Source organism: Balaenoptera physalus (genome assembly GCF_965194825.1).
Source record: "Balaenoptera physalus genome assembly, chromosome: 16".
In the NCBI taxonomy this organism is placed as follows: Eukaryota; Metazoa; Chordata; class Mammalia; order Artiodactyla; family Balaenopteridae; genus Balaenoptera; species Balaenoptera physalus.
This window is the reverse complement of record NC_138898.1, coordinates 80,355,170-80,378,355: the sequence shown is the minus strand read 5'-3', so window position 1 is coordinate 80,378,355 and position 23,186 is coordinate 80,355,170. Positions and strand designations below refer to the sequence as shown.

At 36.8% G+C, this 23,186-nt stretch overlaps 1 protein-coding gene and 2 long non-coding RNA genes across 8 annotated transcripts in view; 1 reads left to right on the top strand and 2 right to left on the bottom strand.

Moving 5' to 3' along the window:
* The window catches only part of AUTS2 (activator of transcription and developmental regulator AUTS2), a 1,112,861-nt gene that overhangs the window by 503,616 nt on the left and 586,059 nt on the right, over positions 1 to 23,186 (top strand). For all 5 annotated transcript variants that reach the window (XM_082432283.1, XM_082432281.1, XM_082432285.1 and 2 more), the window contains one exon: positions 6,600 to 6,635. In XM_082432283.1, coding sequence (XP_082288409.1) covers positions 6,600 to 6,635 — 36 coding nt within the window. The remainder of the gene's footprint in view (positions 1 to 6,599; positions 6,636 to 23,186) is intronic.
* LOC309646275 overlaps positions 1 to 23,186 on the bottom strand; it is a 638,120-nt gene that overhangs the window by 160,066 nt on the left and 454,868 nt on the right. The window lies entirely within an intron of this gene.
* The window catches only part of LOC309646301, a 266,260-nt gene that overhangs the window by 62,117 nt on the left and 180,957 nt on the right, over positions 1 to 23,186 (bottom strand). The gene's annotated exons all lie outside the window — the stretch shown is intronic.

Here is a 23,186-nt window from a genome sequence, read left to right as displayed (position 1 = left end):
CATTATCCATCCATCTATGCAAGCATCTTTCCTAGCCTCCTTTTTCCCACCCAATGCCCAAACATTTATTGTCAGGTTTACTAGTTACTGTTAAGGAAGAAGTAGACAAAGGCCACACCATCAATGAACTTCCCTGTATTTAAGAAGAAAATCTAATCCAGACCTGTGACAGACTCTTGATATTCTGTTTCTCCTTTCTTTTCTTTTTCTGTTTTTGCCAGATTTTCATTGCCCCTACCACTTTGTTTATGCCTTTTGCCTTTCCTGTATCATGTTTTTATGTGTTTTCTTGGATAGTCAATATTTTGATTGTCCAGAAATATTTATCAAATACCTTTTAAGTGTCAGGTATAGTTCTGGGCACTTGAGATTGAATGGTGAACAAGATGAAGCCTCTGCCCTCGTGAAGCTTCTACTCTATTGAGGGAGTAGAAGCGATAACAATATTTTGTTATCCATAACGATAACATTGTTTTTGATGTGTAATACATTTTGTGAAGTAAACTAAACAGTATTGGGGGGTGGCAGGGTGTGTGCTGCCACTTTAACTGGAGTGATTGGATTAGTCCTTTCTTTCTTTCTTTTTTTTTAAATATTTATTTATTTATATGGTTGCACCGGGTCTTAGTTGTGGCTCGCGGGCTCTTTAGTTGCGGCATGCATGTGGGATCTAGTTCCCTGACCAGGGATTGAACCTGGGCCCTCTGCATTGGGAACGCAGACTCTTATCCACTGTGCCACCAGGGAAGTCCCTGGATTAGTCCTTTCTGTTTTGGTGATTTTTGAACTGAAGCCTGAATGACGAAAGGAAGGAAGAACATCTAGGCAACAGGAGTGACAAGGTCACAGCCCTGAGTCAAGACATGTTTAAGGGGAAGAAAAAAGGCCAGTGAGGCTAGAGCAGAGTGAATGAGCACAGGGGCTGGTCACATAATATCTTCTAGCTCATGGTAAGCAGGCTATGTACTGTATTAGTTTCCTGGGTGGCTGTAATGCATGACTACAAGCCGGGGAGCTTAAAACAACAGAAATCTATTATCTCGTAGTTTGTAAGGCTAGAAGTCCAACATTAAGGTGTCAGCAGGGCCATGATTTCTCTGAAGTCTCCAGAGGGGAGTCTTTCCTGTCTTCTCCTAGCTTCTGATGGCTTCTCACAATCCTTGGTGTTTCTTGGCTTATAATGACATCACTTCGATGTGTGCTTCTCTTCACATGAGCTTCTACTCTATTTGTAGCTCTGTATGTCTTCTCTTCTTATAAGGAGAGCAGTCATTGGATTTAGGGCCCACCTTAATCCAGTATGACCTCAACTTAATTACATCTGCAAAGTCCCTATTTCCAAACAAGGTCATTATATCAGTCAGGGTTCTCAAGAGAAACAGAGCCAAAAGGATGTATAGACATATACAGTTATGGAGGCTGACAAGTCTCAAAATGTGTAGTCAGCAAGCTGGAGTCCTAGGAGAGCTGATGGTTAGATCCAGTCTGAGTCCAAAAGTCTGAACAAACCCTAAAGATGAGAAGGATTGACACCCAGGAAAAGTCTGTGTTTCAGTTTGAGTCTAAAAGCAGGAAAAAACTGTTGTCCCAGCTTGAAGGCTGAGTCAGAGGAATTCCCTCTTATTCTGAGTATGGTCATCCCTTTTGTTCTATTAAACTGATTGGGTGAGGCCCACCCTAGGGAAGGCTTTACTCAGCCTGTTGATTTAAATGTTAAACTCATCCAAAAACACCTTCATGGTAACACCCAGAATAATGTTTGAGCAAATATCTGGGTACCCAGTGGCCTAGTCAAGCTGACGCATAAAATTAACCCTCACAATCACATTTTGAGGTTCCAAGCAGGCCCTATAATTTTAGGGGAACACTATTTAACCCACTATATAGGTTAGTATTTAAAAAGCCTCTCAAAGATGTTAGAAGGAATTGTTAACAATTTTTACTTTAAAATGTTTACTTTTCCTTTTATATGAAGAAATGCAGGTAAAAATGAGCACAAGGATGAAATTAGGGAAAGAAGTTGGAAGGCTGTTGAATATAGATGAGAGCTGATAACAGTTGGAAATGGGTTATAACAGAGGGTTGAAAATTGAATTTGGAAGTAACCATTTCCATACCTGATGCTTTTTTCAACTTGTGCCCCCATTTTTCTTCCACTAGTAGCTCATTTCTCCATTTAAATATATTTTGCATCTTTGTAAGTTATTAGTAATCTTATCTCCAAGGCACATTTCTTAGGATTAAGATTTTAGGTTCTTTTAATTGTCATTGCTTTCTAAACCACTACAGAAAGTAATTGAGCTTGTCTTGTGACCTTTGTAAGAAACATAGTTGGCCAAGTGATTCTTAGCATGATCCTTCTGCTTTTTACTCCCAAGAGACAAAAGCATAACATGGAGGTGGGTAGGCAGGGATGTCAGACACAAATGATGATTTGGAAGAATTTTAAATTATTCTATTTAAATTAGCCCTAGGGTCAGAGCATACATTTTCCTCTAGGGGTGGAATGCACATCTATCCCATACTTAGGGAGCCTTAATAGTAGCCGTGGCCTCTTTGTGTAGATCTCTAATGAATGGAGTACATCTATTTTGGATGGATAATCAATTTTTGAAATCTCTTGTTGTAGGTAAGCTGTTAAAACAGAAATGTTAACTTCATGAGTTTAATGAGTAGCTTCAATGATGACTTAGTGACAGAGATGGAAAGAGAGTCAGGTGGAGGGCAGTGAGAAGAGTAGAATGAGCATTTAATGAATATCCACTTGCAGACTTGAATGTTAGCAGCAACATTCTCCTTCCTGGAAAATGTCTTTCAACTGCGCATCCCATTACTGTTCCTGCAGCCCATGTAGCTTGGAGATTGAGGCAGAGTGTGTTTGTAAGAAAGCTCTCCTTTGCCATGTAATGAGACTGAGGTGGGTAATTTGCAGAGATTGCTGGAGCAGTGGTCAAATCTGGGAAAAAAAAAACCCAGAATGAAAAGACCATGTTAAACAGGAGATAACTTATAATGAGCCCAGAAATCACATATCAGATAGCCAGCTGGCTGGAATTTCTTCATGTTCTTGTCTTCTCATGCAAACTGCTAAATACGTTCTCTTACTCTATTTTCTCAGTCTCTCTATACCTCTCATTTCTACCTAATGCATTGAAAATATGAATGAATTGGCAACTCTACCACTTGAAGAAATAAGAATGAAGCCTTTTTCATTATTCAGCAGACATAGTTGCCTAAACATGTGGGCATATGGTATTATTTCAAATGCTTTTGATTCCAAGGATGCTTTTATTTATTGCATTTAAAAAAAAAATCTCCTTTTAGTCTTTCAACCCTCATTTTGACTCATAGCCTTTTTTAGATTCTATGGCCACTTTTGCTATATAGTTTGGACAGAGTATGCCTTCTCTCTCCAAGAAAGAAAAATGGAAGACCCTTCCTCTCATTATAAATTGGGGAAACACAGAAAGTTAAAATCAACTTGATTCCATGAAATGGTTCAGTGGTCAGGGCATCACCACCTGTCTGCTTTCCTAAGCCTTTATCTCTTGGTGTCTGTCTCTTCTTCTGTCACATGAGAAAACAATGACAATCCCTAGATGCACATCTGTAAGCAAATAGCTAACATAATGTATTTCTAACAATAAAAAAGCTGTTTTAAAATATTTATTTCATTCTTGTAGCATAATCTGTTGTTGCCCACGGTTTAAGGTGTTCATGGATTTTGTGACTCAGAAAAATGTTAAAGCTATCAAATATTGGCAGCTATATTTAGATACAGACTTAGATTAGGTATATATGACCGAAACTCTTCTGGGCCTTTTGGATAGCAAGGCCTCAGGGATGTGATATGTGTCCTGAGCTATCAGTGAAACCCTGACTCCTGCCTGTTGCTGGTCTCAGAACTTCTGTTATACCTTTGTATGAGGGTAGAGGTCCTGCTGGTGACCAGGAATAGCGTCCCACTAAATACAGGGCCATAGCAGATTCTTGGGCTTACAGAACTGGACAAGGAGAAATCTCTTTATTTCAGGGATATTTCTGTTCAAATTCTCCAGTGATGATTAAAGGGAGTTGGCAGCTGGCCAAGAAAAATGTGATGGGGAAGAGAGAGGGAAGGAAATGTCAATGCCGTGGACATTTGGCAAAGTAGATTAGAAGGGTTTTTCTACGAAGTTTTCTGCCAAGTCCAGAAATTGTAACTTAATGCCACAAATCTTTTTCTATTTTAAAAAAAAAAAGGTGAGTCCAGTGGGTTGGCAAATGTGGGTAGCCTTTGACTCTAAGGTTCTTTATGCTTTCTAGCAAATGCTGAAACTCCAGCAGACCTTTAATGTACACGAGGGTCTAGTGTCTGTGTTCCTTCATGTGTGTGTCTGTGTTCGTGCGTGCGTGTGTGTGTGGGGGGGTGTTACAAGGCAGGGTGCTTAAATGCTTTGTTGCATTATGTTAATTCCTCGGCAGTGCAATCAAATTCATGTCGTAATTAAAGCTGTCAGTTGGAAGGCAAGCCAATCGCCACAAAAACACAGCATAACAAATGAAGTGAAATGATTCTGCGTGTAGCTATACAATGCTTCGCCAGGCATGAAATTAAATAAGTAATTTGATGTTGACATCAGAAATTGAAATGATACCCACTGTTCCCTCATTCAGTCAAACCTGCATAAACAACAGCCAGAACAAATATGCACAACAAAGCTGTCTTCTCCACCCAGCTCCCTGAGTAATGTACAATATATATGCAAAATGAGTATAACAGAGCTTCCCAAGACCAGAAGGATGTAATTTTCTTTGGTATACAATAAGATGATACGTATGTGGGGGTGGGGAGGTGGGTTTGAAGGAGTCCTTCTGCTTCTGGGATAAAATACATTTGCAGAAAGGGGGGGAAATTCTGAAATTAACAAACCCCATGCTCTCTCTCTGAGAAATTCATCCTAAAGTGAATTTACCTCCCCGGGGCATGACTCAGGCTAGTGGAGATCTAACTTGGCTTTTTTGCCTTCCTCTGTTCCACGGAGGGGTGTAGGTGCCGAAAACAGGTGATGCTGTCACATGGCTAATCACTGCTGAGAAGCTGTCTCCATGACTACTGTGGATATCCCTACATACTGTTTATGGGATCAAGAATGCAACAGGATTTTTGAAAATCAAGTCCAGTGTACAGGATCACGCATCTAGCATTCTTTATTCCCCTGAGCCTGTCTGGAACACTGAGGGGAAGAAAGTTTTGCTTTGGGAGCTGCATTTAGGAGCATACTGTCCTTGTTTGATGCGGATGCTGTTTGTATTTACAGCACTATTATTTCCTTCTCAAAGCCAGTGTAAAATTAAGAATCACATCTACTGTATTTTTGGAGATATTAAATTCACCTGAGCCCCACTCCCATACAATCCATTCATTCATTCATTCATTTATTTATACACTAATTCAACAAATACTTATTAAATGCATCCTGTGTGCAAGGCATTGAGCGAAGCTCTGGGGAAGCCATGATGAGTCGAGCAGATGGTCCCTGCTACCTGTGGTTTGCAGAGTAGGGACAGGACATTTCGGTGGAACAGTTAGAGGTTACCTGAGTAACTGTTGCATCACCATGGAAGTGCGGTCCCTCCATGGAAGGTGTAACAGCTGACCCAAGCTAGGCAGGGAGAGGCCTTGCTGGCGCAAGGATGCTTAGCTGAGACCTGAGGGCTGCCTCAGTGTTCGCGTTCTTTTTGTTTCAAACTTATTTGGGGCCTCTCTTGTTCATAAAGAGGACACTAAAAATTAAAGAATTTGTAATGAGAGATTTTAGAAAAAAACAAACATACAAAAACAGACAAGTTTAAAGCACAAACCAAGTTCTGCTTTGGGGGTCTCTTTCCCCTAAGGAGTGATGCCGCATGTACCTTTCAGCATCACTGTTCTTTAATTCCCTGTGTGTGAGAACTATGGAAGCCTAAATTGATCATTTTTGTGACTAAAACCTTTAGAAAAATGGTGCTTTTCACTACTTCCCTTTACCCACACATTCTTTGCATTTTAGTCTACTAATTATGTTTACAAAATGTCTCATTTTTGAAAAGAACTCTGTGTGTACTAACTGGTGCCTTGAGGGGATAAACTGGCAAGTAGGTCACACACTGGAAAAGTCATCCAAACCCACTGGGCTTTTTATTTTCAAGTCAGTCTGGGCTTTTTCCTCTTGCCTGCCCCTTTGCGGCCACAAAACTGAGTAGCTTGAGACCAGGGCATTGAATGTCAGCAAGTCAGGGAGGCAGGCTGATGTGTGTCTGTTTAGTCTCAGTGCAGGGCGAAATGCCATCATTAATTCATTACCCAGCTGCCTGTCAAATAAATTGGCAATTACATCCACCGCAGAATCTTGGAATTCAGTAAATAGCACGTTAGCATCTCTGAGTTGTTGAGAGATGTAAAGGGGAAAATTAAGCAACACGGTGTTTGTATCAGTAGCAGATGACAAGGGGCCGCGTATACAGGCGATGTGGTGTAGTGATGAAAAGCCTGCGAAGGACTGGTAATGAGCTGTGCGGATTGGAATGTGTTAAAAACCATTGCTGATTTTCCACTTGGTCTTTATGCTTTCTTGCAGAGTTCAGCTCCTTCCAGCTTGGGAACAGGCTACTTCGTAAGTTTATCTCAACTTCCACATGTGTGCCTCGTACTGGCGTTGATTTACTTGTATAATGTATGCTCATTAGGATGTGAAAAAAATCCAAGAAATTCCCTCTCAGTCCTAAAGAGCAGACTGATGTCCATCCTTTTACTAAGAGTTGTTTCACTTTTAAAATACATAACCTGCTGGGCTCTAGGGATCACAAGTCAGTCTGTGATGTGGGCCTGGTTCCCAGCACCGAGAACATTTGCTCCTTACCTGGCAGTGTACGGGGGATACAGGGAAACGTGATTGCCTCGTGCCACCTTTCCTACAAAATTGTGTTTTTAGTGAGAAGTGTCGTGTGGTGGACAGAATTCAATTTATGCATTGAGGTATATATTCATTTTAAGATCTCTTGAAGAACTTCCCCACATATACAATGAATTGCCATTTTTTAATTTTGATGAGAGGTGGTGTTTTAATGGATGTTTTCCCTCACAGTCTGAGTAGGTGGCCTTTAGATTTTTTTTTCTTCAATCATTAAACTCCTCATTTTATCAAATATAGATGTATTATTTCATTTCAAGACCTTATTTCTGTCCTTTGAGAAGGATGTGGATGGTGACATACCTCAGGGCTTATCACAATGTTTCTTATTTATAAAGAAATTGTCATTTCATTTCTTTTATCTATAGCTAAATTACCCTTCTTGGATTCAATAATACTTTTCACGGTATAAATAAAAAAGAATTATAAATAGACATTATTTACACAACAGGATAACATGCCAGTGTAGACATTTGTTGTAGTATTTAGAGGAATTTAAGGAATTTAAAGGAATGTGATTTACGTTCCAAATGACAAACACTGATACTCTAATATCTGCTCAGCATTTTCTGAGAAAATAATGAAATCATGAAAATAAAGTGGAAAATAATTACTGATTCAGTTTCGTTGCCTTTAAATTTCTTCCCTCTAAAATGCTAATTACTCTGGTTTTCTTCTGCCCACACATTTCTCTCCATACATTTATGTTAAATTCATGAAAACAAGCATCATTTCATTGAATAATAAGTCTTTTCCAAGCTTGGAAGAAGTGGCATTTTCTAAATGTTGATTTTTTTTTTTTTTTTTTTTTGTCTTAATCTATGATACGAGGAGAAAAAGGGTAAAGTTTTTTTTGGTACCTGCTTAATACAGTCAGCACACATCATTGCTCCTTATTATGGTTGAATATTCATGCTTACAGAAACAAGCAGGATGCTGAAACAGGATCCTACTTCAGCAGTTGAAATAACAGAAGTGTTCCCATCTGCCATCTCTTCACACCAGGCTGGATGTGGGTTGAGATGTTGGAAGTAAAATCTGGAGACTGCCAATGTTTATTCTCTATCCAAAAGCTAAATTCCCCCTCTTTGCTTTCTTCAGCAGAAGAAGGCCAATGCCACTGACTCAGCCTTTGATCACTTCTAGACTGAACATTCTAATATATATATATATTTAACTGTCAGTATGAGCACTCTGAAAGAAGAAAGTCACCTCTAGAAGCACTGAGAATTTTACTATGCTTTTGGTCACTTATTTTTCTAATTCCAGGAATGTTTATTTTAATTCTCTAATGATAGGTTCCTGTGAAAAAAGAGTCTTTGCAATTATGAATCTCAAATAAATTTTACACTTACACAATTTTTGATGAGTATAAAAGCTTTTTTCTTATTTTGGAAAAATTATTCTTAATATTGCTTTGCTTATATATAAAAAATCTGTAGTATTATTAGCTTACATGAAGAAGATACATACCAGATGTATGTTCAGCTCTCAACTATGACAAAAATGCTCTACTTAGAATGTGTTTCCAATAATGAGATTATTATGTTATCAAAGTGCAAAATCCACTGATATTATTGCCAAGTCCTCATCAAAAAGTGTCTTCTGTTTCAATTTTCATATCAACAATGTCACATGTAATACTTAATTTCAGGTACTAACTTCAGCATTGGTGAGTTTCACACTTCTGAGTGGAAAATAGTATATTCACAACTTTTAGTAGTTTCAGGCCAACATATTCTTTGCACTGTGTTTTATGATGTATGATGTCATAATAACCTTTACTTAAGTCTGTAATGAAGGTTCAGCATCAGGTAAGTGGAATGGTGATACTTCGACTTTAATCCTCTTCAGCATCTCTTTGAAGTGGGGACGGAGGCAAATCACCTGCAGAGTCAAAGAGCTATTAATGCAATTGAACCATAATGTGAATTCTGGTATAAGAAAACTGAAGGCACTCACCTCTTGAGTTTAACAACCTGGAACTGTTTTCTTAAATACTCTCCCTTGCCCCAACGTTACTCTAACTTCAGAATCTTCTTTCATTTAGACTGTATGCTCCTGTAGAGCTTTTAGTGAACTAAGGTAAAATGCTGATCATTGTGTGTGCTAATAAAATAGATGCCCACCTACCTATATGCATGTGCATGTGTATGTGTACACACACACACGTGTGTGTACCTTATCCACAGCCAGTATATTTTACTTTTCTTTCCGTTCTTTTCATTTATCAGTTGTGGTAAGTTAAAGGGTTTTAAGAAGAGACCTTTGTTTTTGATTTAGTTGTATTTGTTTATATCTCCTTGGTTTTGTGTTCCAAAGATGTCTGCTTAGGTCTGTCACTTTTCCAATCCATTTATAAGCTGAAGATTTGAGAAATGAGAACAGCAGCTAAAATCAGTATTTACATAAGCATATTGCAAAGAATTCTTAAAGTAGACAAAATAGAGAAGGATTGGAACAAACTTTTCACATTTTTGGGAGCTTTGAATAATGTGGGTGTTATATACACAGAGAGACACACATATATATTCATTACATACTCATGCCCAGCTCATATTCTAAATATAAATGGAAGTATAGACTAGTTGGAATCTATTTGCTTTTTTATTTTTTTGGCGAGAGTACGAAAACTTGCTGGAATGTGTAGGATTTTCTTTTTTTTTTTTTTTAAACATTGATGCAGTGAACACATTTTCTTTACTTTCTTCTTTTACATGTATTTGAAGTTTTATTATACATAGTGTACAATTAAGAATTTAGAGACAGAATGATATGAAGACTACTGTGTGCCCTTGGGTGAATTATTTGATGTCTCTGAGTCTGTTTCCTCATCTTTATCTACCTAAGAGAGTTGTGATTATTAAATAAGATATTTAATGCACGCAAAACAGCTCTCATTAATAGGAAATAATATGTATTCTCTTCTGTTATTCCCACTGTAGTGTGTGATGGAATAAACTTGGCCTCATTAAGTGGTTGTGCAATGTTGTGGTGGTAGAGGATTACCACTAGAAATTCATGATAAAAAGTAAATGTTGTAATTTATAACTGTAGGATAGGAATATTTTATTCTCATTACATTCTTCTCGTAGCTTTCTCAGGAGTCTAGGATTTTGTGTTTGGTCAGCTGTATATCAGTTTACTCCATATAGAAACATAAAACAAATATGGAATTCCTTCTTTGTGATCCTCTGTGATCATGATGAGGTTGGAATGAAATATTCTATAGGCTGTCCGCATATTATGGTTGTTTAATTTGTCTATTAAAGTTATTTGTTGATTTTCTCCCTTAGACTTGAGGCATTTAAAGACTGCTGATAGCTCTTGGGGTTGGGCTGGGAGGTTAAGAAAGACCTGTTCAACATATTCAAGTTTATGAGGTTGTGTCACATGCTTGCTGCTGTCTGTCACTAAAAAGTGTATGCCCTAGCCTACCTGAATGAAGTAACTGAAGGCAGTAGAGTGAGAAGACCAGTAAAAACATCTCATAGTTGCCAGAGGTCTGGTGTGTCATCACAGGAAAGATCCAGACTCACTCTTTACAAGCACTTGACTCTATAAGCTGGTAGTTGGGAGCTACCATTGGTGTAGCGGTAAGTTACTTGTCAGGCTGAACTTGATCCCTGGTGTTGTTTTATTTAGGTGACAGGTCCTGCCTGCTTCTCTGGATAATTTTCAGCCTTCTTCCAGGTTTGAATTTAAGTGTCTTAGGCCCATAGTCTCAAAGAGCTTGGATCCTGCTTTTGTACACTCCAGTGATACAGAGCTTTTTCTTAATGGTTCTCAACTAATATTTTTCATCCTCCTCATTTGACTCACATCTAGTAACATACACTCTTTATCAAGGAAACCAACCCACTTCTACCTGGTGAGTTAAAAAAACTACCACATTATATAATAAAGGGGAATTGTGTAGTGGTACACATCTTAAAATGGGATTTGTGTTATTACTGTTTTCCTGTGCTGTAGAATTACTTAAGAAACAATGTTGATAGTGCTGGTAACAGGCAGTAGGTGCAAAATATTGACCTGTGACTTTCCATTCAAAGTTATAAGATCATAAAGGGATTAAATTCTTTGTCCTAAGCTTTTCTCTGTATAAACCCTTAAAATATTTTTTTTCTATAAGTTTATAACTCTCGAAACTGATTGGTGGTATTTTGTATAACCATAGTTGCTTCTTTTTAAAATCTCAGAGTGGACTTTATTGTTAGGTAAGAGTCAAATGAGTTTCTTTAAAAAGATCAAACTTTCAAAAAAATGTAATTGTTTATCTAATAGACTGAGCTTTTCTTTAAGCAGACACTTTTGACATTTTGTCTTTCAGTAGGTATTAAGCACCTTCTCTGGCAGGCACTGTTCTAGGTGATGGGTTATAGAAGTAAAAAACTATGGCCCCCTTTTCAGGGAATTTAGTCTTCCCTAAACCCAGATCCTTTCCTTTTTGATGCTTTTAAACATTTTGACACATTGTACTTAAATGAGAGGTTTGGGGCTGTACAGAGCCCTAACATTCTCAGACTTTATAATGTTTCCATGGGTTTTAACTTAAAAGTGCAAATATATCAACCTGGCCTTGACTGCGACCCCGCCCGAAGTCATCTTATTTCCCACCTGCCAGTACTTGCTAGTGATGCTGTGAGAGGATTTTGTAACTCAGGTATTTATTCCTAACCTTTGAGTGCTTATATTTAAGGTAAATAACACTGAATATTTTAAAGATGTCACTCAAATAAGACTCCAGCATTTATATTTATTAGTAATTAACTCTGAGTAAATGAATTATTGGCCATTACTTATTTACTGACAAGTTTCCATTTGAATGGAAATTTTTAAAATCTGAATTTCATCAGGCATCTCCAGTTATTATAGGGGACTTTTAGACCCATTGGTAAAAAATCAGTTGGAAAACAGCTCACAGATGGAGAATTCAATTGATTTTAATTGTCAAGTATGTGTTAAATATCTATTCTTAGCTCTCAAGATAAATAAGATGTAAGCTTGGCCCTCAAGTCTAGGTTATGTAGTTGAATTTGATACAAAGCAAATTGATCAGTCCTATGAGAAATGTAAGTAGAACACTTGGGGGTATATATTAAGGTGAGTTAATTGTAGGAGGCATAAATTGTGCAGAACTTGATGGATACTTATATCTTCAACAGATAAAGAAAAGGTGGAACAAAGTTTGAGGCAGAGGGAGCAATAGGGAGAAAAGCACAGGGAAAGGAGTTGGGTGAGTAGGAAGGAGATGGTTTATAGGGAGACCTGAACTTAGCTTAGTGAACTGTTAAAAATGAGTCATCAAACCAAGGATTGATGATTGTGATGCTTCTTTTACTTGGAATAGGAATCCCAGGAAAGAAGAGATTCTATTTTAGAAACATAATGAGTTTGGAAGTTAGCGTACGTAGTTAGAAATTTAATTATCTTCAATGATAGTTTAAAGACGTGGCCAAAATAACAGGAGAACAAAACATTGCCACCCAAATTTAAATTTATATTAAAACAATAATATCCTGTAAGAACTTCAGTATGTCCTGAAAATTCAGCTGTATGCCTGTCACAAAATGTCTTTGAGAAGTGCTTGTTGATGTAATTTCCCTAAGTGACCCCCAACAGTTACCCAGTGAATCACCTAAGTATGTTTGAAACAGCCTCAGAGGTCCCTGTATCCAAAGTGAGCACAACGTCACTAAAACGGTTAATTATGTAATATTTAATATAAGAATTTTACTGAATATTATTTTGATTATAATAATAGAACAAAAACCTTGCAACCTATCCGTCACCTTAAAATCTAGGACATTGCTAATGATTTTGAAGCTGTCTGTGTACTATGCAGAAGCATTTGGGCAAATGAAATCAGTTGTTCTTTCTAATGGTAGTTGCCACAGTTTTGAACTGTAACATTTAAAATACTTCCCTGAACTATATTTGCCTCCTAGAAAGTAACAAAACTAGACTCTACACTTAAGTAGGTGTTTCGTTAAGATTAGGAACCACAGAATTAATCTTATTTACACTGGAGGGTTGATTTATATCTGGACTAAGCATCTGCATTCCGACAGATTCTTCCGTGTAAGGCACCAATAAACTCTAATTTCAAGGGACTTAGACTAAAAATATTATTTTATTTTCCATTTCCAGTTCTTACCTTTGTAAAGTGTTTTTGATTGGTTGTTAACACTTTGATTTTGGGCATAGGATCTGTGAGCCATGAGCAACATACCCTGATGAAGTGAACACAACAAGTTAAATTTGGGTGAGCAGGCGTTTACTCATTTGTAGAATCTGTACAGCGGGATGACTCTTCTAGCTCACCCTGTGGAAACTGTCTTCTGTCTCCACACCATTGTTAGCTTCTTCATGAAGTACAAGGGGACTGAGAAATTTGGTGAATAAAATAAACAGATGTGAAAGAATCAATTGGTGTCTCCAGCTGCCACCAATCCCCCAACACTCTCATTTTCTCAACATTTCTGTGAGGGGATAGGCTGAGTATTTTTAAACATTTTCTATCTATAGGAATCTTTGTTGTTGGCTGTTGCAAACTCTAATTAGGGAGGTAAGATGAAAACCCAGGGACTCCTCATGGATATGGGATCTAGCCGTCTGCCTGGTCTCCCTGTCTTCTCCCCCCTCCTCTTTGGCCCCTCAGATTTGGAGAAAGTAGATCATTTTCCAAAACAAAACATGATTTAAGAAAAAAATGATTTGAGGGAAAAAAAAAAAAGGTTTCACCAGCCACTGAACTAGATATTTGCTAAAGGGCCTTTGGTTCTAATAGTCCAAGATCCGTGATTCTATCTGCCTCACACCTAAATGTCGGCCACATGGGACCAGCCCTTTTGATAGGGTTTGCTACCTTTCTGCACTGTCCTTTGAGCCACAGGAGTGCAAGGCCGTAGTCCCCTTACTGCTTAATGAACACTGCTCTTCAGTGTCAACATTGAAAAGTTTCCAGATTTTGATTGCGTGACCAAGTCTGCCTTTCTTTGAAATTAACAATAATGAACAATGTTTTATATTTGCATTATTCAGTTATGTTAGCACATAGAAATAGGCTATAAACTTATTGTGTCCCATAGCTAGTATATCCTTACTGTCATAGAGATGATGCAGTAAAGGCTTAAGCAAAGTTCATTGACAGACCCAGAGGGAACGTACAGGTCACTGTCATGGAATTCAGAAAGTAACTTTATTTATTCCCCTACAGTGGCTTTAAGGGCAGTTGTCTTATCCTTGTTGGAGATTTCCAAATTACAGAAATGTTGAATTAGTTGGTATGAGCTGTATAAACTGAGCCACGGGCCATGTCAAACTCCAAGGTTTTCTCTGACTACCCACCCAACCTTTATTTTGATAGATTTAGCTGGTCTGGAGTTTTTTGGACTATCAATCAGAATATTTCAGATCAAAGGACTCATTCCTTTGCTTAACTGCTTTAAAAAATATTCTTCCTGAAATTGTAAATTAAATGCCTCCCAGTCCATTGCATAAGAAACTTAGAGCTTGGTGAAATACCAAGAGTATCATTTGAAAAGAGGTTAAAAAACACAACTGGGGCTTGTTAAAAAGGAAAAGTGCTACTTTAACTCCAAGTGTCACATTTTCCTATAGTTAGCTCTAGCAGTAAACAAGAGTTATTGGAGGCTTAGATAGTTTGAGACACTTTACTTTTCTCCCAGTACTTCAGAAGCCAAACATTTAAGACGCATTTTGCTTGTGTAAAACTGTTTATCCATTTAAAACACAATGTCGTTTTAACCAAAGCACCCAGGTGACAAGTGGTTTAGATATAGCGCAGTTAATAAACTGTCAGGTCCTGTACGCATATACTTGAAAGGACCAACACCCAAGGATTGGCATTATAAATCACTGTTGGGACTTCCCTGGTGGCGCAGTGATTAAGAATCCACCTGCCAATGCAGGGGACACGGGTTCAAGCCCTGGTCCGGGAAGATCCCACATGCCGTGGAGCAACTAAACCCGTGTGCCACAACTACTGAGCCTGCGCTCTAGAGCCCTCAAGCCACAGCTACTGAGCCCATGCGCCACAACTACTGAAGCCTGTGTGCCTAGAGCCCATGCTCCACAACAAGAGAAGCCACCGCAATGAGAAGCCCGCGCACCGCAATGAAGAGTAGCCCCCACTCGCCGCAACTAGAGAAAGCCCGTGTGCAGCAGCGAAGACCCAGAGCAGCCAAAGATAAATAAATAAATAAATCACTATTAACAAACCTAATTTGCTTAGCAGGCTAATGAATGATCTCCAGTTTTCTTATAGTAATTAGCTTCACTAACAGTCATGTTAAAGGGGCCCACCTTATACTACACTTAATTTCTTTCTGAAATTTTTGGTATCTGGTTTGCAGGGTACAAACAAAACAAAACAAACAAGACTATCAGTCTCTATTGATCACTGCCTGGTAATTAATCCAGATTGTAGCTATTCTGGAGTGGAAGCATTGCCAAAGGTGATGACTGTCTATTAGGGCTTGTAAACTGTAATGTACTCACAGATTTGCAATGGAGTGGTGAAGCCAGATAATTGCAGTGTTTCTTGTCTAAATGTGCTGCTGTGTGTAGTGGCCTCTGATTTTAAGGAGCCATTAAAAATGCAGCAAGGCATAACATCTGTGGTTCCTAGTGTACTCCAAATATTTCATATATTCATCACATCTCATAAAATCTTGCTGAGACCAACAAATGACTATATGTACAGCTGGAGTGCTCCAGAAGGAAATTGGGGAGAATCTGAATGATGTAGGTAACATTACAGAGACCAATAAGAACTCACTCAAGCCCACCGTGTGCCACATTTCTCGAATAACTCCCAAAAGTTCTCCATTTCCATTTTAGTTTCTAAAGAAAACATTCACATTTTCCCTTTTGCAAGAGGATCCTGTCAGTAACTTACCTTTGTGGGAAACAGGCCTGACTCTGCCAAGGTAAATTAGGGCTATATCCTGTGCAGAAAGAATCATGGTAAGTTAGCATCTCAGTCCTAAACACAAAGGAGGCAAGAAATTTGGTTCCCTTAGAATTTATTTAAGACACATTTAAAAAATAACTTTGTAACAGAACTAACTCTGTGCTATGAAAACCTGACTTCTCTGAACAAAAGGAGCATTAATACTAGAACATTCTGAGAAGCAAAGGAAACTAGAAAATTCAATGTGTTCTTTTAATCAAATATTAAATAGTTAAGCATCATGCATGACTGAATGGAAGCTTTAAGCTGCATTTGTACAGAGGCATAATATTTTCAAGTTATTTTCATCTGTTGCTAAATTGCCAGCTTTCAATTTGTTAATTAAAATAGACCTATGGGGCTTCCCTGGTGGCGCAGCGGTTGAGAATCTGCTTGCCAATGCAGGGGACACGGGTTCGAGCCCTGGTCTGGGAAGATCCCACATGCCGTGGAGCAACTAGGCCCGTGAGCCACAACTGCTGAGCCTGTGCGTCTGGAGCTTGTGCTCCGCAACGAGAGGCCGCGACAGCGAAAGGCCCGCGCACCGCGATGAAGAGTGGCCCCCGCTTGGCGCAACTAGAGAAAGCCCTCGCACAGAAACGAAGACCCAACACAGCCAAAAATAAATATAAATAAATAAAAATTAAAAAAAAAAATAGACCTATGATTTTGACTTTATGTAGGCTTAGGGTTACAGAACCTCTGGGTAAGAAGGGACTTAAAAAATCACCTTGTGGTATCATACAGTATTTGTCTTTCTTTGACTTACCTCACTTAGCATAATGCCTTCAAGGTATATCCATGTTGTCGTGAATGGCAGAAATTCCTTCTTTCTCATGTCTGAATAATACTCATATATATATATATATATATATATATATATATATATATATATATATATATAAGAAGATGTGAGATCGATCTATCTATCTATCTATCTCACATCTTCTTTATCCATTTATCCATTGAGAGATACTCGGGTTGTTTCCATATCTTGGCTGTTGTGAATAATGCTGCAGTGAACGTGGGTGTGCCGTTACCCTTTTGAGACATTGATTTCAATTCCTTTGGATATATACCCAGGAGTAGTTTTGCTAGATCATATGGTAGTTCAATTTTTAATGTTTGAGGAACTCCCATACTGTTTTTCATAATCGCCATACCAGGTTACATTTCTACCAACAGTGTATAAGGGTTCCCTTTTCTCCATGTCCTTGTCAGTATTTATCTCTTGTCTTTTTGATAAAAGCCATCTGAACAGATGTGAAGTGATATCTCGTTTTGATCTGCATTTCCCTGATGATTTGTAATGTTGGGCATCTTTTCATATTCATTTTTCTTTGGAAAAATCTCTATTCAGGTCCTTTGCCCATATTTAATTAGCTTAGGTATCACTTACATGTTGAATCTTAAAAAACTGAACCTGTAAAAACTGAGAGTAGAATGGTGGTTACCAGGGGCTGTGGGCGGGGGAATTGGGAAGATGTTAAGGGTAAATACTTGCGACTAGTAGATAAATGAGTTCTATCCTCTGCTTCTTTGTCAAAGATCAGTTGACTATATTTATGTGTGTCTATTTTTGATCTCTCAATTCTATTGCATTAATCTATTTGTCTTTTTTTTTTTCCAGTATCACGGAGTCTTGATTATTATAAATAAGTAGATACTTATCTATAATAACTCTTGAAGTTGTGTTTTGTCACTCCTTCAACATTGAATTGGCTATTCTGGGTCGTCTGCCTCTTCATATAAACTTTATTTTTTTTTATTTTATCAATTTATCAATTTATCAATTTATTTATTTATTTATTTATTTTTGGCTGCATTGGGTCTTTGTTGCTGCGTGCGGTCTCTCTTTAATTGCGTTGAGCAGCGACTACTCTTCATTGAGGTGTGCAGGCTTCTCATTGTGGCAGCTTCTCTTGTTGCGGAGCACGGGCTCAAGGAATGCAGGCTTCAGTAGTTGTGGCACGCGGGCTCAGTAGTTATGGCACATCAGCTCTAGAGCGCAGGTTCAGTAGTTGTGGTGCACGGGCTTAGTTGCTCCGCGGCATGTGGGATCTTCCCGGACCAGGGCTCGAACCCGTGTCCCCTGCATTGGCAGGTGTATTCTTAACCACTGCGCCACCAGGGAAGCCCCATATAAACTTTAGAATCAGTTTGCTGATATCCAGAAAATGTCCTGCTGGGATTTTGATTGGAATTGTGTTGAATCTATAGATCAGGTTGGGAAGAAATGACATCTTGAGAATACTGAGTTTTCCTATTCATGAACATGAGATATCTCTGCATTTATTTAGTACTTCTTTGATATCTTTCATCAGAGTTTTATAGTTTTCATGATATAAATCTTGAGCATATTTTGTTAGATTCATAATTAAATATTTCACTTTGGGGGTGCTTATATAAATGATAATGTGTTTTCAATTTCAAATTCCACTTGTTCATTACTGGTATATAGGAAAGTAATTGAATTTTGTAATATTAATCTTGTAATCCTGCAACCTTATTCTTTTCACTTATTACTTCTAGGAGGATTTTTTAATATTTCTTTTAGATTTTCTACATAGATGATTATTTCATTTGTGAACAAAGACAGTTGTATTTCTTCCTTCCCAGTCTGTTTACCTTTTATTTCCTTTTGTTGTCTTATTGTATTAGCTAGGACTTCTAATATGATGATGAAAAGGAGTGGTGAGAGGGAACATCTTTGCCTTGTTCCTGATCTTATAGCAAAACTGCATTTCTTACCAGTATGTATGATGTTAGCTGTAGGTTTTTTATAGATATTCTTTATCAAGGTGAGGAAGTTCCCTTTTATTCTCCCAGTATGCTGAGAGCTTTTTATCATGAATGGGCTACGCCACCAGGGAAGCCCTTAATTCAATATCTTTAATCAGGCCTATTCAGATTATTTATTTCTTCTTGAGTTTTGACAGAAGTGTCTTTCAAAGAATTGGTCCACTTCATCTAGGTTATCATTTGTGTCATGGAATTCTTCATTGTATTCATTTATTATTTTCTTAATGTCCATGGGATCTGTAGTGATGTCCCCACTTTCATTCTGATATTAATATATTGTGTCTTCTCTTTTTTTTTCCTTAGTTTGCCTGGGTAGAGGCTTATTGATATTATTGACCTTTTCAGAGAACAAGCTTTTGGTTTTATTGATCTTCTGTATTGAGTTTCTGTTTTTAATTTCATTGATTTCTACTCTAATTTTTATAATTTTTTTTCTTCTGCTTACTTGGGATTTAATTTGCTCTAATTTATCTAGTTTTCTTATGTGGAAGCATTGATTACTGATTTTAGAATGATCTTTTCTAATATATGCATTCAGTAGTATAAATTTTCTTTAAGGACTGCTTTCACTGTATTTCACAAATTTGGATGTTATTTTTAACTAAGTGAAAATAAAAATATATTTTATTTATCTTCAGATTTCTTCTTTGACCTATATGTTATTTATAAGTTTAGTATTTCCTGGGAAGATTTTTACTTTTCAAAAGTATCACTTTGAACACCCTCACCCCTGACCAACCTAGAAGCATTTGATTTGTAACAAGCTTCTCAAGAGATTTTGGAGGAGTCATCCCAACACATGTTCATAGACTTTAGTTGTACATATGCATAATGTAATTTGAGAGACCTCAGCAGTTGTAATTACCAGCTGATTTAATTATAAGCACATTTGTTTTAGGAAATTTTTATCTGTATCTTATCTTTTCTTGCTATACTATCACTTGTCCAAGACTCATTTAGATATTTATCTAAATCTTACATTTAATTTTACTTGATCATTTTTCTGCCACATAGTTACTTTGTCATACTTATGTGAAGATCTTCATTAAGTTTTGTGTAGGATGTGTTTATATTTGGGGAAAGCAGGAAGAAGACTGCATTGGTTCTTGGTAGAATTACTTTTATGGGTCCAGGTACTCCTCTATTTGAGAAAATTACCCAGTGAGTTTTATTTATAATACATTACATTTTTGTGAACAGAATCTGTATTTTGAACTCTATCAATTTCTACATACATAAGATTTCTTTAGGCAACAGATAGCTTGTTTAATGTTTTTAGTCCTGATTCCAGTCATCAGGCTAATTTTATTACATTTTAACTCCTCTTTCCATCATTCAGCAATAGTCTCGTTCTTGGTTCATTTACTCTTTTGAAGGAATGGAATTATTTATGTATTTTTCCTTTTCTCCTATTTTCTGCTCTCCAACCCCCAGCCACATTTCATCCTATAACATGATAAAATTGCAAAATGTGAGCCTGAATAATAAAGGATTGCTTCACTGATCGCTAAACATTTAATATAGTGCTTTTAAACTCATTCCAGGTCATTGTGCTGTCAATTAGTTTGATTACAAGCATTTAAGCTGTCACATATAAAGCCTTCTGTTTCTTAGGGTTTCAGTTTCAAATCATGAAAAATGAGTACTCTGTACTTCTCTCTGGACAGAGATCACTTCTAATATTTTGGAAGAAACCTATGCCTTTTAGAAAGATCATTCACAGTTTCAGAGCCTGGAATAATCTGATATGCAGTTTTGGACCAGTGATTCAATTTTATTAAAAAATTTAAGAGTGTGCATTTGAACATATGTGTAAGTAGGTGACTATCAAAGCCACCTCTTTATTTTCATTTTTGTATATAGTCCACATTTGCAAATCATTAGAACTTTGGAACCTAAACATCATTGGGTGACTGGTATTTTGTCTGAGAGAGTGGAAGAATTTCAGAGAATTAAACAAAAGGTTCTAATGTAGCACCCTCAACACAAGGAAGTAGTTGAAGAGTGTTTGTAGATAGAAAATAAAATCCGAAGATAAAGTTTTGTACAGTTGATTCGTTTGTTGAAAGGTGGTTTTCAAAGCAAAGGTAAAATCATGACTCATATATTATGAAATGTACATGTTTCAAAGATTTTATCTAATTAATAATGATGAAATTAGGCAGATATTATAACTCTCCCAATTCAAAGGAGAATCCAAAGAACAGACACAATTATAGATGAGGAATATTGAATGAATATGAAAATGGAAGCAGACATGGCTTTGAGGGAAGTCAGTTGTGCCTCAACATGACAAGACAGAATTTGCTTGATTATAGATAATCATTATTTTATATTGCTGTTACATATCTAGAATTTATAGAGTTGGAAGTTAGCTCTCATGAAATGAGAAAAACATAATGCTGAAGAGTTCACCATAAGCAATGCATAGTGTTCCTTTGAAGCATAGATCTCCCCCTATTTGATAAAAAATAGTCTCAAAGGAAGGTTGGTTTCATTAGATTTGATGTGATTATTTACATAGGTGCAGCAAGAGTACCTATGTAAATAAACATCTTAAAGTTTGCTTTTGTTGGAAGGTTTTATATGACTCTCCTACTGCACAAGTCTCTAGTATTTGCTGTCTTTAGGCTGGGAACTCAAACCCAGGAAACTCCACTACCTGCAGTACCTGTATATTTGGGTGAATTTCTTTCTTCTCAAAGTTCCCTAAATATCCCAAAGTGGCCTGTCAGGAAGTCACCTTCTTTCCTAGTTTTAAGACTGGACCCTATAAGCCAGGTACCAGGCTAGTTTTTCTAGGAGGGTCTTTTAAGTAATGGCTCTGTAAGGTCAACCTTGATTCTTTAAAAGTGTCCAACTATATCTGATTAAATAAGCATTACCCTCAAATATGGCATTCCAGACAAGACCTTGGAATTTTTCCAGGTATATCCTGGTAAACAGGAAGACCAATTCTTATTGAACCTTTGCAAATAACTCTTTCCATGAAACGTAAGAAGACTTAGAGTTTCTGAATTCTGGGAGGTGAATGAGAATAAGATACCATTTAAAAATATTTTAGTTTCTAAAGCAGAATCTACTAAATTGTTATGGGTTGTAAGTAAATTAAGACAAAAGAGAAAGCGGTTCCTTATGTAAACAGAAAATAGGACATTAAAACAGTATCAATGTTATTTCAAACAAACAAAAATCCCACTGATGAACCCTCATCACTTCATTCAGTCCTGTATAATTCATTCTTGCTCCACTGGATCTTGGGTTATTAATCTCATGAATTTGTCTGCTTCTCAACTTTCTCAGCTCAGCTTATTGAGGTCCTCAATAAGTTTTAAGAGTGTTGAAAAGGTGTCTGAAAACCAAAAATCTTCAGAACCACTACTTTAGGGCAAAGGTGTTCTTTTCCTTGAAAAACAGAAGCACATAGAGTTTTAACATACAGAGTTATATTTCTTACAAACTCTTGTTCTTAAATATAATGTCAACTTTTTATATTATAACTTTTAGCTAAAGTAACTAACTTCTATTTCACAGGAAAAAAAAAAACTGAAGGGGTGGATAATTGTGAACTGCCTGTCACATATCAGCATTTTAGCAAAGATCATGAATAAGCATAACTAATTTTCTACAGCCATACACATCTCTTATACAATCTCGTAAAGTATCAGAAATGAACATATTCATCAACTTGGCTGAAATATACAGCCTCTCTGTAGCTTATAAAAATAAAAACCAAAACCATATACATTTAAAAATAGGATTAGTAATCAATATTTCAGTATTCATTCTTAGATATGGCCTAGGTAACTAATGAATATCCATTAAATAACTCAATTTAATATTAGTTTCAGGTTTTAAGATACTTAAAAATCTTGGAAATTATGTTCAAGCCGACATACTGCAACATAATTACTGTTGAATGAAGTTCATTAGAATAATTATTCAATATAGTCAAATTAATTTTTTTGTAGTCTGGAACATAAAGGAGAAATAATGGTAGCTTATTTGAGCAGTAAACCTGTATACATTTAAAAAGGACATTTCAACTAGAATTAAAATATACAATTGTATTACACTTAACACTGATAAATCAGAGAATACATAGCTGTTTTTACTAAACCAAATTTTATTAAACTAATCTTATTTGGCAGGTTTTCACCTAAATTATGTGAACTTAGATTTGTAAAATGTTTTTGAGTTGGTTTATGTACGAATTATTTTTTAATCTATGATGTTTAAAGTATTAGAAATTTAATTTCTTGCTTTCTGGTAATTTTAGGAATGTTTAGTTTATGTAAGCCCTTATTTATACTCAGTAGCCTACTAGAACAGAACTCTTTTAATTTTAGAGACTTTATAATCTTATTATTAATACTATCTGGTGGAAGGAAAACATTGCACACACTTTTAAGGTAGAGGCCATTCTGAATTACAGATACCTAGGTCTACAGATAAAGAGCTTACTATTCAAATTC